The 18,417-nt window shown below is 36.4% G+C and overlaps 1 protein-coding gene, 1 long non-coding RNA gene and 1 pseudogene across 8 annotated transcripts in view; 1 reads left to right on the plus strand and 2 right to left on the minus strand.

Annotated features, from left to right (window-relative positions):
* Nucleotides 1-18,417, minus strand: part of Cr1 (complement C3b/C4b receptor 1 (Knops blood group)) — a 120,193-nt gene that overhangs the window by 20,541 nt on the left and 81,235 nt on the right. For 6 of the 7 annotated variants that reach the window (XM_074048437.1, XM_074048438.1, XM_074048441.1 and 3 more), the window contains 5 exons: nucleotides 13,195-13,422; nucleotides 11,930-12,106; nucleotides 9,374-9,556; nucleotides 4,651-4,674; nucleotides 3,865-3,940 (listed from right to left, as the gene is read on the minus strand). In XM_074048437.1, coding sequence (XP_073904538.1) covers nucleotides 3,865-3,940; nucleotides 4,651-4,674; nucleotides 9,374-9,556; nucleotides 11,930-12,106; nucleotides 13,195-13,422 — 688 coding nt within the window. Of the gene's footprint in view, nucleotides 1-3,864; nucleotides 3,941-4,650; nucleotides 4,675-4,694; nucleotides 4,812-9,373; nucleotides 9,557-11,929; nucleotides 12,107-13,194; nucleotides 13,423-18,417 lie in introns of those variants that run through there. The other variant, XM_074048439.1, reaches the window with a different exon arrangement.
* LOC141413954 (uncharacterized) overlaps nucleotides 1-18,417 on the plus strand; it is a 39,182-nt gene that overhangs the window by 11,175 nt on the left and 9,590 nt on the right. The window lies entirely within an intron of this gene.
* On the minus strand, nucleotides 16,947-17,791 carry LOC109685445 (large ribosomal subunit protein uL30m pseudogene; annotated as a pseudogene).

Below are 18,417 nucleotides of genomic sequence, written 5' to 3' on the forward strand. Positions count from 1 at the left end.
GTATATAAGAATTTACAGTAAGAGGAAATATTTAATCACCTTTTAACATCAATACTAACAATCATGTATAAATAATAGCTAACATTTTCTGACATTCATTGTAAGGGAGGCACTGTGTTAAGTAGGGTAGGAATTATCTCCATTTCACAGCCAAGGAAATTGAAGTGAAGAGAGAATAAAGAGTCTTTTTAATTTTTTTTTATGTTGTATTGGGGATAGAACCCAAGGGCCTTGCACATTGTTGGGCAAGTGTTCTACCACTTGAGCCACACCCTTGGCTCTTTTGTTTGTATTTTATTTTTGAGATAGGGTCTTCTCACTAACTTTTCCCAGGCTGGCCTTGAACTGAAATCTTCTTGTCTCTGCCTCCTGAGTAGTTGGGATTACAGAAGAGTGTCACCATGCCCATCTAGGATTAAGTGTTTTACCCAGGATTTCATAGCTAGTACGTGACCGTGAACTCAGGTCTCTCTGATGGCAAAGCTTGTGCTTTTACCTGGAATGCAACAGGGCCTCTTTGGGGGTTACTTAAGCATTTCATATTATATAAATGAAACAATAAATAATATATACCAGTGCCTGCAGACTGTGTGTCTGATTTGGCATCAGGGATTGAAGAATAGAAGCACAAAGCTACCTCACTAACATTTACTACTTCCTCATCATGCAGTTCCTCTTTCCCGGGAATGATGGTAACACTGAGACTAAGGGAAAGGCTAGGAGTTGGGGCCAGAGTTTCTCCCGCATGAGGAAGGCATAGTTAACAAAGAGCAGAAGGCTGGTGATTCAGAATGTGAGGGTATGGTGCACAATCTTTAATAGGTTAGTTAAAGTAAGATAGTAACATTGAGGAGTGTTTGCAAGAAGGTGGGACTATTTGTGTTTGTAGTCTTTCTATTTTTATGTCATTTTACATTCTTAGTGAATCTTCAGATTGCTTATGCAACTTCTGAATTGTGGCCTATATCAGAGATGATCTGCTCCATTTCAGGCCTAGTTTGACTCTAGGTCTTCCTCATAATAGGCCACCTCCTTCTAAACTATTCCCTCTGTCACCCTTTTTAGCTCTCAGGTAAACCATTCTTCTGGTGGGATGACTACTAGCTTGTGGTCACCAGCTCTGTGAGGCCCAATAATATGGTGTCTGCACTATGTCTCTCACATATTGCTCCTCCATTACTGTGAGGACCTGTGTGCACTGTCTTCCTGTGAGAAAAGCGATAATCCTCACACATAGCTACATCAACTTAACTTGGCTTGCCCCGCAACCTATGACTGCACACACTCAGGTGACTGATCAGCCAACCACTTCCAAGAGACTGGACCTCTGCATCCCCATGATTCAAGTTTTTTAAATTAAATTATCATATTATCATGACACAGGTGTACATTGTGACATTTACAAAAGTGCTTACAATATATCTTAGTTAAATTCACTCCCTCCATCATTCTCCTTTATCTCCACCCCCCTAATTCTTAGAATAGTTTCAGCAGGTCTCATTTTTCCATTTTCGTACATGAATACATAATATTTCTACCATATTCACCATCTTACTCTTTTTCTTTAAATCGTCATCTGCTCCCACTAGTATCAACCCCCAGATAGGACCTGTTTTATCTTCCTGTCCTATGTTTTTGAAAAAAGACATTTTTTGTTTGTTTAAGAGAGATATATAGGGAATTTCATTATGATTTCCATATATATAACTTCCATATATATAATCACAAATTGGTTCATCCCCTCCATGTTTCATCTTTCTACATTAGTCCTCTTCTTATGGTGATTTCAATAGGTTTAAAAGTTCTATATTCACTCATATATCAAGTACATTGACCATATTTACCTTCTTAATATTTGCTCCCCCTAATTTTAGTTCTGCATTATTCTAACATGAAAATAAATGGTGTTTTGTGATAGTAATGTGTTCATTACCCCTCCAAAAATGCAACAGATCAAAAATGAAAGTTTAGAAAATGTTTTCAAATTTTCTTGGATTACACAGATGTAATAGTTTTTATTGCAAATTACTTAGATGTGTGAGAAGTTGACCTCTCTGATCTTTAAGGCTAAAGAGGACCAGGATTTTTTACCCTGCCACATCCCTGGTTGCCACTGGTGAGAGGAGAATGATTGTACCATGAATGTGACACTTTTAAAGGATGTGGAAAAAACAGGAGACAGGTTTTAAGATAAGGAATACCTTCTGAAGGATCAGTATGTGTTCTGAGGTTTAGACTAGATGAATAATCATTTTGAAGGAAAGAATTTTTTGAAATAAGTTATTGAGTCTTGCTTATGCTTGAGAAAAATTATTATGAGGAAATGATCTTAAATTACATGGGTGAAATAAATCGATAGCCAGACTTGGGAATTTGAGCTAACAGTTGATTGAGAGTTAAGCCATAAGAGTAAGAAATGCAGTGCATATATGCTCATAATACATTTCAGTTAATGACATACGGCATTCACAATGGTGTTCCCATAAGATTACACCATCTAGTGGTGTCGTGGTCATCTTAGTTTGTATAAGGACTTTCTGTGGTGTTCACATAACAAGGAAATCACCTTGCTATGCCTTCGTCAGAACACATCCCAGCCTTTCTGTTGCTAAGCCATGTTTGACTACTTAGAAGAGAGGAGGTAGAAGGTCATTTTGAATATTTCCAGGAGGAAGAGATGATCATTTTCTTTGGGTAGTTCTAACTAGAGACTGATACAGACATAGAAATTAGAATCCTCTACGCCGTTAATTCAGCCTTAGTTAAAATGAAAAAACAACTCACAAATTACAGTAATATGTAATGAGGAACTTTGAAAAAAGGATCAACACATTTACATTTGTTACTATAACCATCTTGCCTTTTCTTTTCTTAAGGAAAAAGGGCAAAGAATGTTTACATGAAAAGCCATAGAATATAGAGAACATTGGTCAGGAGGGATAAAGATTTAATTTAGATCTATCTCTGCTAGTTATTTTATTATGAAATTGAATTCCTTACTAGGTTGCTTGCAAGAAGGTCTACTGTGACAATCTACTTTTTAGAAAAGTTTATTGGTGTTTCTGTGATATTTCTGTGAAATATCAAAACTTCAGTTTCTGTAAAGATTGGTGTAGAGACTATATTCATAAAGAATATTTGCTGTAGAAAACTGTTCACTTAAAAGATTTAAATGGTTCCTCATGGATTTAGAATTTGCTCATCAGCCTTATAACACTGTTTTCATTGATTCTGACTTCACTGATATTGTTACAATGAAATCAGCCAGTACAAAAGCTATTTATGTTTCTTCCTGGTAAAATTATTTTATTTAGCTCTTAATCTTTACATTTTTTTTGCAAATTTAAAAAGTGAATGGTGCTTACAAAAGATTTTAAAAAAATACGTTTGCCAAGTCTCTCTTCTACCATACTGGCAGCCTGTGCTACGTGTGCCAAGGGGACACACAATCTAACCTCTAGTGTTATGATAGCAACTGTGTTTAGAGGTCAGTATCTGCAATGTCTCAGAAGAACTAGGGTGTCAGTGGCCTCATTAATACGTTAAAAAAAAACTCCTCCTGCCAGTTTCTTCTCTTCTCAATTTCCTCTTAGAATGTTTTTTTAAATAAGAAGTCCTTATTATATATATATAATATATGTGATTATATATATATACATATATGTGTGTGTGTGTGTACTATAGTGTGTGTGTGATATATATATATATATATATATATATATATATATATATATGTTTATTTTGTGTGTCAAGGCCTTACTTTTTCCACATTTGTCTATGTGGTAGTAGGTCTTGTTTTTGTTTTGAGGCTTTCTTTTACTTTCCTTTGACAAATACATTCATGGAGAAGGTGGCTGCACTTACCTTTTTTTGTACTTTAGGATGATCCAAAGGGAAACAATGATGGATGAAACAAAAAAGGTGGTGCCAAAAGAAATGCCTAGGCAGTAAAACAAAATAAACACATGGAAAATACAATTCACAGCTTTAAAACTCTAGCATCTAGTCCCACTAGAGGTCCCCAACGATTTTTAAATGTAACTGTAAATTCGGCTTCACCCTGGATTTAATCTAGAACATGAGTTCTACCATAGCATTACAGTTAAGGGGTGAGCAGAGCACTTTATAATCTTTAGTCCAACATCTGCTTTCAACAAGTAGGTGGAAAACATCAATGGACTCCCATTCCCACAGCCCTGGCTCGTGTCTCTCAGGAAAGTCGTAAGACACAGGCTATTCCATGCAAACACTATTATAAAACTATTCTTCTTACATAAGCAAACCACAGAAACGAACTCAGCAAACTGGTCTTGGGGCTTTGAATTTGTGCAAATAGACATGATTACTGTCTGGAAGCATATTTGCCAGTTATAAAGCAAAGAGGAAGTTGTTGCCACACATAGTAAAATAAAGAAATTTGACATTAAAGAATAACTTTTCATTCATATGGTAATATGAATGAATCAAAAATAGTAAAAAGGATTTCGTGATATATGAGGATATCAGTCTCACCATACCCTAGCCTAAACTTACTTTCATTTTAATTGAATTTATAATATATTTTTATCTCTTTTTACATTTCATTCCTTGTAAGTACATACTTGCTGTTAAGGTCCCAAAATTTCTCATCAAAGCCTTGATAAAACTTACCAACTATGAGAGCATTACGTGGTCCTAAAAGGAAGACAAAAGCCACAAAAACATCAGGCTGGCGTACATCATCAAACAGGCTCTTTGGGTAGTACATTTCCATTCTGATTTTTCTTGTAATTTTTCTAATATAAAAAGCCTTTGGTTTTACTCATTTTATCCTGTGCATTCAGTGAAGATATTGCTTAATATTTTTATCATAAGATTATGTAATTTGCAGCAGAAAATTTGTAACAAAAGAAAAATAGCACTCATAGTCCTAATACTCAAAAAAATTACATTCCATTTGTTACATTTTTCCATGCATCTAAGTTTTTACATTGTGATGTAATAGAAGTGCAAATTATAACAGAGGCAAACTAATATAATCTATTCTAGTGGTGTAGCATAGTGTATTCAGTGATTTGTATTATACATTTGCTTCTAGTTTTCTGAATCTGTTACTAAAATGCATAAAATATTTTTCATATTTTACATTATTTCGTTAGATTGAATTCCTGGGAGGGCTAACTGGCATGAAATTTACATTATTCTCTTCACACATTGCATAATTGTCTTTCATAAGGTTTTTTCCCCAAATTTCCAGTGGTGCTTTCACAACATACAATGACAATATTAGTTTCATCATATCTTTGCTTTTTATTGGGTAGTCACTAACACCCATTTTGTTGATAATTTAATGGGAAAAGGTTACCTTGTTCTTTTCTTTTACATTTCTTTTTTAAAATTTTTATTGTGCTGGGGGTACATTGTGGCATTTATAGAAGTTCTTACAATGTATCACATATATCATACTTGAATTCACCCCCTCCACCATTTTCCTTCGTCCCCTCCTTCCTGGAATAGGTTCAGCAGGTCTCATTTTCCCATTTATATGTATGTGTACATATTATTTGTACCATATTCACCTACTCCACCATTTCCCCACGTCCTCCCCCTTCCAATAGGTGCTATTACTTCTACTGAGGTTAAACAGTCTTCATATACTTATGTGTCAACATAAAAAGATTATTTATACCCTTTCTCCAAATCCTGTACTCTAAGACACTTTCTGTATTTCCCTGCTCCTCTTCAGGATTATTATCCTGAGCTGTGCAGAACTGGAGAAAATCCTTTTACCTTGGAAATGGCATGGGGATGTTGGTGGACTGAGAAGATCTAGAAAGTGAGGGGAACGGTCTGGACTTGTGCTGGAGCCTTTGAGAGACAGTCTAGATGGAAAAGAGAAGCTAGCTCTGATGAATGGGACTCTTGGATACAGAAGTGCAAAGAGTGGATTTTAGGAAAAAAAAATTTTAAGTGTCATATAGTATAATCCTTCTCTTAACCTCTCAGGGATTCTAGTGAAGACTTCTCTGAACTTTTGCATCTTGCCTGGAATTGAACTTATACATCCTGCATGCAATACTATGCTTACATGAGTCATGAGATAAACACCTTTAATTATGAGTTGTATGTATTAATTGGTCTTAAGAGGGAGCTCAAGATTACTCCTTACTCTGAAGTAGATGAAGCTATTACTCTAGCGTATCTGGGCCATTGAAATGGGAATATGGTGGCCCTGAGAATTCCAAGAAATTCATTTTCTGATGCTAGTACTCAAAGGTCACTTTTCTTATTTGGATTGCTCTCAAAACTCCCCATGGTATGTTATTCTAAGCCTGGACCACAGTCAAGATTTATTCCCCAGCTTCCTTTTTAGGGAGGCCTAGGACTGGTATCTTGAGCAATCTATCTTAAACCTTAGGGACAAATACTGTTTTTTCCCCTCCTGTTTTCCAAGGTCTCATCTTTGCTTCTTCCTACAAGGTGGTAAGATTTCAAACTTCAAGACTAGATAGGGTAGAGAGGAATAAGACTACCCTAGGGACAAAAGGAATTCACTTGTGGTCCTGCCCAATTCACACGGAGTTCTAAGAACCCGCTGGTCAATGGTTATTTGGCTTGTGTCTCATTATCTCCACCTATCTGAAGAATGGCTTTTTATCTTGTATTTGGGACATTGGCCTAATAACTTTCCCTTTTACTAAGATTAATCCTGGAATTCTCTTTTTTGAATCATTTATTTAGAACTCTTTCCATTTATTTCTTATTAAAGTACACATTCTATACAGATAGGTAGAGTCACCTGTTGGGCAAGTTACTTGAACCCTTTGTGCTTTAGGTTCCACATCTGTAAAATGGAGATCATAAGAAGAATGCTACTCCCCTCAGGGGTTGCTGTGTACATTAAATTAGAATCTATCTATCTCTCTATCTCTAATCTTCAAACAGTAGTACTAATGTTTTCAATATATGTGTATATATTAATCATTTAAGTATTACTACCAGCACAACTACCACAACTACTATTTGTATGTTAACACTATTAATCCTTCATTATATGCTCCCTGTGTTTCCCATCTATCTAGTGCCTTCTTACTTATTTTCAAAGTAAACATGTTCTAAATCAAAGTGGTAACAGGTCAAAAAAGTCAACATCTTTTAAGATCTTTTTTCAGTCAAATCTCCATTCAAAAATTTGGCCTCCTTCTAGTTTTGTTTTTGTTGTTTATTTTTTGGTGGTACTGGGGATCGAATTCAGGGCCTTATACATGCCAAATACATGCTCTACTCCTGAACGACATCCCCAGCTCTAGTTGTTTGATAAGTAAGTTTTTTTTTTAAATTTACCTTTTATATGGTTTTTAAAACTTTTAACTCTTTATCATTCCTTGTATTTATTTTAATATAAAAAGAAGGTTCTTAAATTTTTCCCAATGCTAATCTTATTATGTGATAGCTTTTCCTTTCCCATGGGTTTCTGTCATCATTATTACATCTGAAAGACAATTTTATTTCTACTTATAATAAATCTTTATTTTATTAATATAAAATCTCCCCACTTATATATTTATTCTTCTGCCAGTGTAAAGTGAGTCATGTATTGCAACTTTATGTTTCATTTTAATATCTGGTAGTGTCAGTTCCCTAATTATCTAAATAGTCCATCAATCCTAGCCAGATTACTCTGCAGTCTCTCAACCAGTTAACCAATGAGCTTTTTGCCAGAGAAGTGAGTACAATTTGATATTAAAAGAGGGTTGAGTTTATAATTTAGAAACATTATTTATGATCATTAGTTAATACATTTAAGGGATTAACTATAAAAATCTATCTTGAACAATCTTGGTATATAACCAAGAACCTTGAAGAGGTGGGAGACAGGAAAGCCTAGCACTAACTTGGATAAGAAAAGTTCTTCATTGTTAATTTTGCTCATCTGCTCCTTGTTGTGTAAAGCTTATACTTTTCTACCTCATAGCACACTCCAGTTGCCAGCAGAGGGCTACACTCCTGTTCAGGGAAACTTGATTTCCAAATCCTGTACCCACAGCAACGAGAGAGGTGGGCATGATCTTTTCAGGGTGGAAGGTGTTCCTCTACCACTGATGTTCTCCTGACTTGTAAGGCTCCTAGATTATAAAGAAATCACTACCAGATGATGCATGCAGATATAGAGTGGTATAAACAAAGATGATCCCTGAGGAGGAGAGATGAATGGGGTAAGAATTATGAAGAAAGACTGGTCCTACTCTACTTGCTAGGAGCTTTTGGGGAAGAGGTGGTGGCTTGTGTAGCTAGGATAGGGGAAGAGACCCCTCTATCTCCACTTAGTTTTTAGGTGGGGTCTTTGACTGGATCCAGGAACCAAATTTATATAAGGCTGATTAACAAGAGAAAAATTTTATTAGATTGATAAGTACATGGGGCTCTTCATAAGAAAGCAAAGCTTGAATATTGACCTAAGCAAGATGCTTTTATATTCTTTATACAAAGAACAAAAAATTTGTGAAGAAATAAGGATGAATGGATCTCTAGACTAGGGTAAATTCTGGGAATGTCATAAAGAGATGTTTGGAGCACAGGAATAGAAAAGCTAGAGCAAGATAAGGTTTACTGTAATGAATTCATATAGTCAGGTTTATTATAGCCCCAGATTCAAATTTTTGATGATAAAGGTTATTTTCCTATCTGGGTAGAGAGAGAATATCCCTCCTGAAAGAATTTTTATTTTTGCAGTGCTGGGAATCAAACCCAGAGCCTAGTATAGCAGGCAAAGAGCTCTACCATTGAGCTACCCTCCCAGCCCCTCCAAAAGAATTGTCTTTCAGTACTGGAGTTTAAACTCAGCACTTGTGCTCCCTAGACAGGTGCTGTACCACTTGAGCCATACCACCAGCCCTTTTTGTGTTTGTTTTTTTTTTTTGAATAGGGTCTCGCTTTATGCTCAGGCTGGTCTGGATGGTGATCCTATTTACACTTCCCAACTAGCTGGGATGACAACCACATGCCACCGTGCCCAGCTTTTTATTTGTTGAGATGGGGTCTTATGAATTATTTGCTCAGACTGACCTCCAACCACACTCCTTCTGATCTCTACCTCCTGAGTAGCTAGGACTATAGACCTAAGTCACTGTGCCCAGCCTCAAAAGAATCTTTATGGCTTGCTCCATTCAGGAAAAGACAGGCCAAATGGCCTTTTCTGCAGTTACAATTCCACAAGTAACTTCACCTTGCAATAATCAATATTCTAATTTGTCATGTTTTGAAATGGTGCATCCTTAACTCCTTAATTAGTATATACCACAAATACCACATTACACTTGATGCCAAGGATGGATGAGTGGATGAACAGTTACCATGGCTGGGAAGAAGCTACATTCTCTGCAGTTGCACTTACCACGTGTGCATATGGCCAGAGGAGGGTCCCATCTGTCATCTGCCTGGCAACGGCTCCAAGGACTGCCTTCCAGAGTGTACCCATTCTCACACTTCAGAGTTATATTATCTCCATAGCGGTACTCTCTCATTTCCATCTCCTTCTGGATTCCATTCATTAATGGTGGGAGGCTACATTTCACCTCTGAAATGAGAAAATTCAGAAGGAAATTGTGAGGGGTTTTGTGTGTGGATTGTTAATTGAAATCACCATAATAGAAAGATCTACAACCCCATATTTACTTTGCCCTTGGCAAAGATGGGGTGTGTTTTCAATTAGAAATTATTGACCCCTTCCTCTCCTAAACTTTCTATGACTTAAAATTCTTTGACTTTCATTTCTATGTACAGTGAGGGAAAATAGAGTAATTTTGATCATTCACTGTGCAACTGCAAAGTTCTGGAAGGATCAGGCGTTAGAACAACCAAGTTCTATCCCTGCACCCACTTAAGTAACACCATAAGGGAACAGCAGTATCATGTAAATTCTTTCTTGGTATGCAATATATGCTGGCATTTTTGGTCTTGATTAAATTGATATTTCTGCCCCATTTCTATATAGAAAACCAGGAAGCTAGTAAGCAATGGTTCTGAATTCAAAACACCATTTTCTACTTAATTTATTTTGTCTCATTTAACTCATCCTTTGATTTGCTTCCATTTTTTGCCCTGTCATCATACCTTCTCCATTCAACTTCAAGCAAAACCTCCTTTTCTATTGTAATAGTCTCAAGATTAGTTTAAAATATTGTCCTTTTATAGGTATCAATAAGGTAAAGTAGTATTTCTTGAAGTATGGCCTGTGGTCTTCCTACATAAGACATTTTTGATGGATCTGTTAAAAACAGACATTTGATCGCTTCTCAACACAGAACCAGAGCCCATGGAATGGAACTGAAGAATCTGTCTTTAAACAATGTTGCTGGCTGATTTTACAGTGCTGAAGATGGACAAGCAAATGTTATTAGACATGCTTGAAGGGACAGTTATTAAGACAAAATGAATACAAACTATGTAATAACTTAGAACATTTGAACACATAAGTATATAAGTGAGAAGAAAGCAGGTGCCAGGACAATAGTATATCCCTTTTTAGTTTCAGGGGAAAACCCTTCCCAGAGTCTCAATCTGTATCTTTGAAATAGTTTTTGAATTTTTAAGTTTTTTTATGTAAAAGAAGAAAGTGAGGATGAACATCTAGATGTGAAGATAGCCACAAGGACTCTGTGTTTTGTGCAATCTGTTGTTACCAATTAGTATGGAAGAGTGAGTCACTATCATTTATATGGCGGGCCTCATTTTCTCTATCTCTAGAATGAGAGGGCTAGGATTTCTGAGACTTTGGGGATAGGCAGGGCTATATGATCCTCCATTCTGGGTGAGCTATAGGACTAACTATTCTTTAACATTTGAAACACTGGTATGTCTGAAGTCTGTCCTAAGCCACCCCTTCCCTTAGGTTTAAATTAAAATATAAATAAAGGAATAGACAGGAGAAAAAAAGAGGCAAATCACTTAACAGTGTTTTGTTTTGGTTTTTTTTTTTTTTTTGGTGGGTTTGAACTAAAGGCTTCATACTTGCTAGGCAGATGCTTTATCGCTCAAGCCATTCCTCTAGTTCAACTTAGCTTTTTTTTTTTTAAGTCAAAAGAGCCCACATTTTTAAAGGAAACAGTAGACAGTGCAGTGTTTAAAAGTAGGACTTCAGCTGGGGTCTAATCATTGACCCCTTACTCACAAGCTGTGATCTTAATTGATCTTAATTTTCTCCTCTGTAGGACTGCAATAATAATAACCCCAGCTTCTTTGAAGTTCAACACAAATAACTTTTGGAAAGACCTTAGAACCTTGCTTAAGGATGGGATATTATTTTTAATTCTCTACTTTTTAGCTTTTTAGAACATTTCAAGGAAGATTTTTTAATTCAGGTGGCACTTTTGCAAACAGACTGAAATAAAGGAAATAATCCTTGAGGACTGGTTACATGGAAGAGATGAAGTAAACCTTTGGTCATGTGGACTATAATGAGGCTCCACATTCAGCAAGTCTAGGAATTAATTGCTCTTACCTCTTTGCTCATGTATGATGGGAAGACATTGTCTGACTTCAAGCTTCAATTTTAACACAGTAAAGAAATCTTATAACCCCTTACTTTCTAAGAGCATTTGTGAGGACAACCTGTAGCCTTCTGAGGTCCTTTAGAGCTGTTAGTTAAAAGTCAACATTTTACATTGGGGTGTGTGTGTGTGCGTGTGTGTGCGTGTGTGATGCTTACTGTATTATTTATTATTGGAAATGCCATGTGTTCGTCCCACTTGTTGAGTAGACATAAGGATCCCAGAGTAGCCTTCATTTCTACCTCTTGTTCTGCTTTTCTCATCTTCTATTGATACTCATTTTGCTATCCTCTCAGTCTTGTTATATCACCATCATGTCAATGATATCTCAGCTTTATTTAGCTTCAAATTCAATACCATAGCAACCCAGAAAGAGTAAGAAATACTAAGAAATGAGATACCTTTGCAATAATGATTAAATTCACTCCAGGTTCTCTGGTCTGTACAGAAAATGAAGGCCTTTCCTACCAACAGGTAGCCAGGGTCACAAATGTAATTGACTATCATCCCAGGAAAATATGAAGATGTATGTCCTCCAATGTATTGCCCATTCTGGATCTTGGGTGGATGTGGGCATGCTAAAAACACAAACCAAGGAAACACTTCCAGTTAAACCTACAAGTGTAAACACACTAACACAAATATCTTCAGTTATTAGAGGTACATGAAAACCTAAGACAGGTAGGTAGGTCATAATTCACAAACTGTTAGCTAATGAGTGGAAGATTGATTCTATACATCTAGACCTCAGCATTTAAACACAACCCTCTGTATTCTCTACCTGTAGACTATATCAGATCAAAGGACCACAGGTATCTTCAAACTACCAATTCAGTACTGATATATCTTTACTGGAGGAGGGAGAGCTCATGTGGGCAGTCACAGCCACAAATGAGCCTAATAAGATCATCAAGTATTCTCATTTAAAGCCAGATGAATATATAAAAGAAAGAGCTACTGAGACTAAGCACATAACCTAAACCTCCACTTATCCAAGGCATCCTGAGTTCCTTTTGTTATTGATGAAGGGCTAACTAAATGTAGGTAACTACTTGAACAAAAGACTCAGGGTTACAAAAAGAATATAAATACTGATATCTGAATTTCTTTAATTATTTCTAAAGTATTATCAATTCTAAAGCAAATTCTACCATATGTTTTTGTTCAACACATCCATCTAAGATGAAGAAAACTAACAGTAGCGATATCAAAAGAGTATTTTCTTTGACACTTGTTTTCAGGGCTTTGAAAATCTTCTCTACAAAAGGACCTTACACATTCTCTCTATTCTCCAATGCCCTTATGGTTCTACACACTCAATCCATAGGAAAGGACACCAGAATACTACCAAATTGGTCTTACATCAAGTTTTGTTTTGAGATAGGGTTTCACTGTATCATCAGCTTGGCCTTGAACTCCTGGGTTCAAAGGATTCTCCTACTTCAACCTCCCAAGTAGGTGCGATTACAGGTGAGCATCACCTGGCCTGGGTGGAATATCAACAACTGGGACACAATATCCATATCTAGAATCCATCTGTCATTCTCCTGGATGGTATTTCTGTCTCTACCATTTATAACAAAGCCATGTTCACAGAAAGAATGACTATCACTAAAGAAATACGGAGATTCTTCCACATTTAGGACATGTGAAAGTGGATACTGACCAGAAGGAACAGAAAGTTCACAGCGAGGGGCAGGGCCACTCCAAATCCCATTCCCTTGACTGTCACTTATGCAACGGATGGTACTCTCTCCAATCAGGTTGAAGGTCATCCTTGTGTCTGGGTGGGGATCACATGTGTAAGATACTTCTTTTCCATAGGAAATGTTTCCCAGAAGAGTGCCTGTGTGTCTTCCATTAAAGATAGTTGGAGGATCTAGGCAAAAGATTTCTAGAAAGAAGACAAGGGCTTTAAGTTCTATTAGAGTTTCAATTAAAAATAACTAACATGATAATGGTTTCCTGTGACTAAGCTAATAGTGTTTTTTTTTCTTTTAGAAGGAACATAACTAAGATAGATGAAATTTGAGTCTGTAGGATTTTACTGAGAAAGGAACTAACTGAAGTATCACCTAAATTACAGTTTATTGCAAAAGCCCAAAAGGCAGCATTCCTGGACTACTTAGATAGCTAAGTTTTTAATGAATTTGGAAAGTGATTATTTTTAAACAATCACCTGATTGCCTTCTTTACACTAGGCATAGTTAAGACTCCTGGGTTGACAACAGGGTATAGGAGAGATGAAGGTTTGGACCTCAGAGATTTTAGTTCCAAGAAAATCTTTGTGAAGCTTGGTGACTCAAGGCCATTATCATCAGAACCAACATCAAATATGCAATGGTCCATCAGAACACATTGATAACCCTAGAGCTCTTTGTAACAAATAAATTGATCTTAATTATTAATTTGATTGGATTGAGAATCACATAGGAAATTAGTAAAGCTCACTTCCGCGTTTGTCTGTGAGGGCATCTTCAGAAACATGAGGGTTCTGCCATACTGAGATTAATCCCTTGATGGCTTTATAATACGATGACATTTTGGGGAGGTGGTGACAAGTAGGAAGTGGGGCCTAGTTGAAGGAAGCAGGTCAGTGGGGCCATGCCCTTGAGGACCATATTTTGCCCTGGATGCTTCCTAATTTCCCCTTTTTTCTCTGCTTCCTGGCCACCATTATGTGGACTACTCTGCTCCACCACGCCTTCCCCATCATGATGAACTGGATCCTGTGGAACCATGAGCTAAAATAAATCTTCCTCTAGGTTGTTTCTGTCAGGTATTTGGTCCCAGTGACAGAAAAGTAACAATACACTAGATTATATTCTAGAAAATCCTTTTTTTTTTTCTGTTTTCCAAACCATCAGCTGCCATTTCTTCCTGTTTTTAGCATGTATGTTTGAAGCAATACCCTCCTTAAAACTAATTTGATGCTTCTAATCTGATCTATGTTTAGGAACAGATTCCTAAGTTTATCAGAATTATACATTTAAAACATATGAAGTCTTATTACATCAAACAATGATTTATTTCCTATAACCAAATTTAATAAATCTGTGTTTATCCAATGTTTACACACACACACACACACACACACACACATATACATTTTGTGTATCTCTGGAAGGTTGTACTTATTGGATACTTGAATTTCCTGGGTATTGGATGTTTTTATAATACCTACCATAAAATGTTCTAGAAAGGTATTTTTTTTTGAAGTAAAACTTTTTTTATGGTTTATTTATTCATTTATTCAAAAGTGCATACATTGTTTGAGCCATCTCTCCCCCTGCCCTCCCCTCCCCCCGAAACTCCTCCCTTCCAGGCAGAACCTGTTCTGCCCTCTTCTCCAATTTTGTGGAAGAGAAGACATAAGCAATAGTAAGAAAGACAGCATTTTTGCTAGTTTAAGATAAGGATAGCTAGACAGATTCCTAGCATTGCTTCCTTGCACATGAGTATTACAACCTGAGCTGGTTCATCCCTACCAGACCTCTTCACTACTTCCTGGTCACCTTCCCATAGTGACCTCTGTTAGTTTAAGATTACTATATTAGGTCCTCTACAGTGGGCACAAACACTGTCAAGTTTTGGGTCTCCTACCTTTCCCTATTCCTCCTGTATGTGTTCTCCCCTTAGAGTGTGACCCATGTCCATTAATATTACTGCATTTGTTTTAGGTCTAAAGTCCGCATATGAGGTCCTTGATCCATTTTGAGTTGATACTAGTACAGGGTGCTAGACATGGATCTAGTTTCAGTTTTCTACAAGCAGATAACTGCTTTTCCCAGCAACATTTGTTGAAGAGGCTGTCTTTTCTCCATCGTATGTTTTTGGTGACTTTGTCAAAAATAAGTTTGGGCATAGCTGTGTGGATTCACATCCAGGTCCTCTATTCTGTTCCACTGGTCTTCATGTCTGTTTTTGTGCCAGTACCATGCTGTTTTTATCGCTATTGCTTTGTAATATAGTTTTGAAGTCAGGTATTGTGATACCTCCATCATTGTTCTTTTTGCTGAGTATTGCCTTGGCTATTCACAGTCTCTTGTGTTTTCAAATGAACTTTAGAGTAGATTTTTCAATCTCTGTGATGAATGTCATTGGGATTTTGATGGGAATTTCACTGAACATATAGATTGCTTTTGGTAGTATAGCCATTTTTACTATGTTGATTCTACCAATCCATGAGCATAGGAAATCTCTCCATCTTCTGTAGTCTTCCTTGATCTCTTTCTTCAGAGGTTTGTAGTTCTCCTTGTAGAGGTCATTCACATCCTTTGTTAAGTTTACTCCTAAGTATTTGATTGTTTTTGAGGCTATTGTAAATGGAATTGCTTTTATATATTCTTTCTAAATTTGTTCATTGTTGGTGTACAGAAAAGCTAATGATTTTTTTAAGTTGATTTTGTATCCTGCCACAGTTCTGAAGCTGTTTATGGTGTCTGGGAGTTTTTGGGTAGAGTTTTTTGGGTCTTTGAGGTACAGGATCCTGTCATTTGCAAATAGGGATATTTTGAGTTTCTTTACCTACTTATATTCCTTTTATTTCTTCTTCTTGCCTTAGTGCTCTGGCTAGGAATTCCAGGACTATATTGAACAGGAGTGGGGAGAGTGGGCACCCTTGTCTCCTTCCAGATTTTAGGGGACATGGTTTCAGTTTTTCCTCCATTAAGTATGATGTTGGCTATAGGTTTGTCATATATAGCCTTTACAATGTTGAGGTACATTCCTTCTATTCCTAGTTTTCTTAGAGCTTTTATCATGAAGTGGTGTTGAATCTTAGCAACAAGTGTGAGACCCTGAGTTAAAAAATGTTTGCTTTCATTTTTCTATCTGCAGAATTCCTTGGAGAATCTTTTGTAGTGGTGGCTTGGTGATCATATATTGTTTTAGTTTATGCTTATCCTGGAACACTTATTGCTCCATCTATTTTGAATGATAGTTTTGCTGGGTAGAGTATCCTAGGGTTGAAGTTATTTTCATTCAGTGTTCAGAATATCTCACTCTAAGCCCTTCTTGCTTTTCAGGTTTCCACTGAGAAATCTGCTATGATTTTGATGGGTTTACCTTTGTTTATGTTATTTGTTTTTTCTCTCTTACATCCTTCAATATTCTTTCTCTATTCTCTGTGCTTGTAGTTTTAATGATAATATGTCATGGGGAAATTCTATTTTGGTCAAGTCTGTTTGGCATCCTGGAGGCTTCCTGTACCTGAGTGGGCATAACTTTCTCTAGATTTGGGAAATTTTCTGTTATTATTTTATTGAATGTTTTATGGATCCCTTTTGCTTGGACCTCTTCTCCTTCTTAAATTTCCATGATTCTCATGGAGTAAAACTCTTAAGAGGAAAAGGACAGATAATTAAACCAAGTAATAGCAACAAAACCTCCAAGTCTATATAGTAAAGAGTAATCATAGCAGGTTCAGTCAGTGAAAATGTCTGGGATTTAAAATATATTCGAATGAAAACACTTTCTCATCAACTTTCAATAAAAATTATTTTCTTAAGGGAATGTAATAGAGAGGATGAACTTATTCAAAGCACACCATACACATCGATAGCATTACCACAATGAAACCTATTGTACTATTAATGTATGCTAATTTTAAAAGATTTGCATTTTTTAAGGTGAAGCTGCTGTGACATCAGGACTTTGCTTCCTGGTCCATGGGCTGTAGATACCACTGCACTACTCATTCCCCAGTGCTCTTGAGGCAGGTGTTAGACATGTTCTCTTCTGCTGGAAGTCCTTGGGGCATGATTCTTATCAAATGCTTAACTACTTTCAGTTTTGCATTCACCGAAGGGATATTCTTGTGAACTTGAGGGGTATGTGCTTTTTGTAAGCCAAGCATCTTTATTATATCTTTTTCCCAATATGGACGTCTTTTTGTGCTTTTTATTCTGGTAACAATGTGCAGTTTATGAGGGTTCTGTGGATCCCCACCATATTTTTCATGATCTGTTGGTGAAGGCTGAAACACTTTATCTGGAATTCTTGATTTGGTAAATTTGTGATGAATCCAATCAGTACCAATGAGAGATTCCACACCTTTTCTCACCGTCTGTAGTCTGCCTGGGGGTCTCTGAACTATTGAGTGTAAAATCCCAGCCATAAGTGTAGTAATTTTTCTCTTTAGAGACAGCGCTGGCTAAATGCCCAGCATTAACTCCCCGAGCCAAGGAAAGCTAAGCAGAAAGAGGACTTCAAGGTGCAACACTCAAACTCTGCCTTCACAGTTCTGAGCTTAGAAAGGTATTTTAATAAGCCTAAAAATGAACATTTTCCAATGAATGGAAAAAAGGTATTCAAAGAAAAGTCTTGCTTTGCTTTAGGAAACAGAGTAGGGTAAATCAGTTATATCTTGATATATAAATCAAATTTATTGATTTTTGCATCTTTGATGTATCTTATCTGAGTAGACAGTTTAGAAATGTAGGTTACCTCATCATTTCAAGTTTTGATTCACCACCTCAATTCCCTGTATCATATTAATTTCTTATATAAATCTGTTTTATTTTCTCCATAACATATTACTATTTAACTTTTTTCTTTTTCAGTACTGGGGACTGAACCTAGAGCCTCATGCTTACTAGGAAAGGAAGTGTTCTACCACTTGAGCCATACCTCCAGCCCCTATTGTCTATTTTTCAAAAATTATTTTACTTATTTTCCTGATCATTGTTTCCTAACTGGAAAACAAACTCCATGAAAACAGGGATGAGTCTTTCTTATTCTTTACTCTTTCTACACATGAGAAGTAAACACTACAAAATAAATAACAGATTGAATAAATAGCTTAGACAAGTGAGGGGACAAAAGAGCATAAAAGTTTAAGAGAGAATACTCCTTTGACAACTAAACTAAAAAATAAGTAAATAAATAA

This window comes from Castor canadensis, chromosome 11 (genome assembly GCF_047511655.1).
Source record: "Castor canadensis chromosome 11, mCasCan1.hap1v2, whole genome shotgun sequence".
NCBI classification, from domain to species: Eukaryota; Metazoa; Chordata; class Mammalia; order Rodentia; family Castoridae; genus Castor; species Castor canadensis.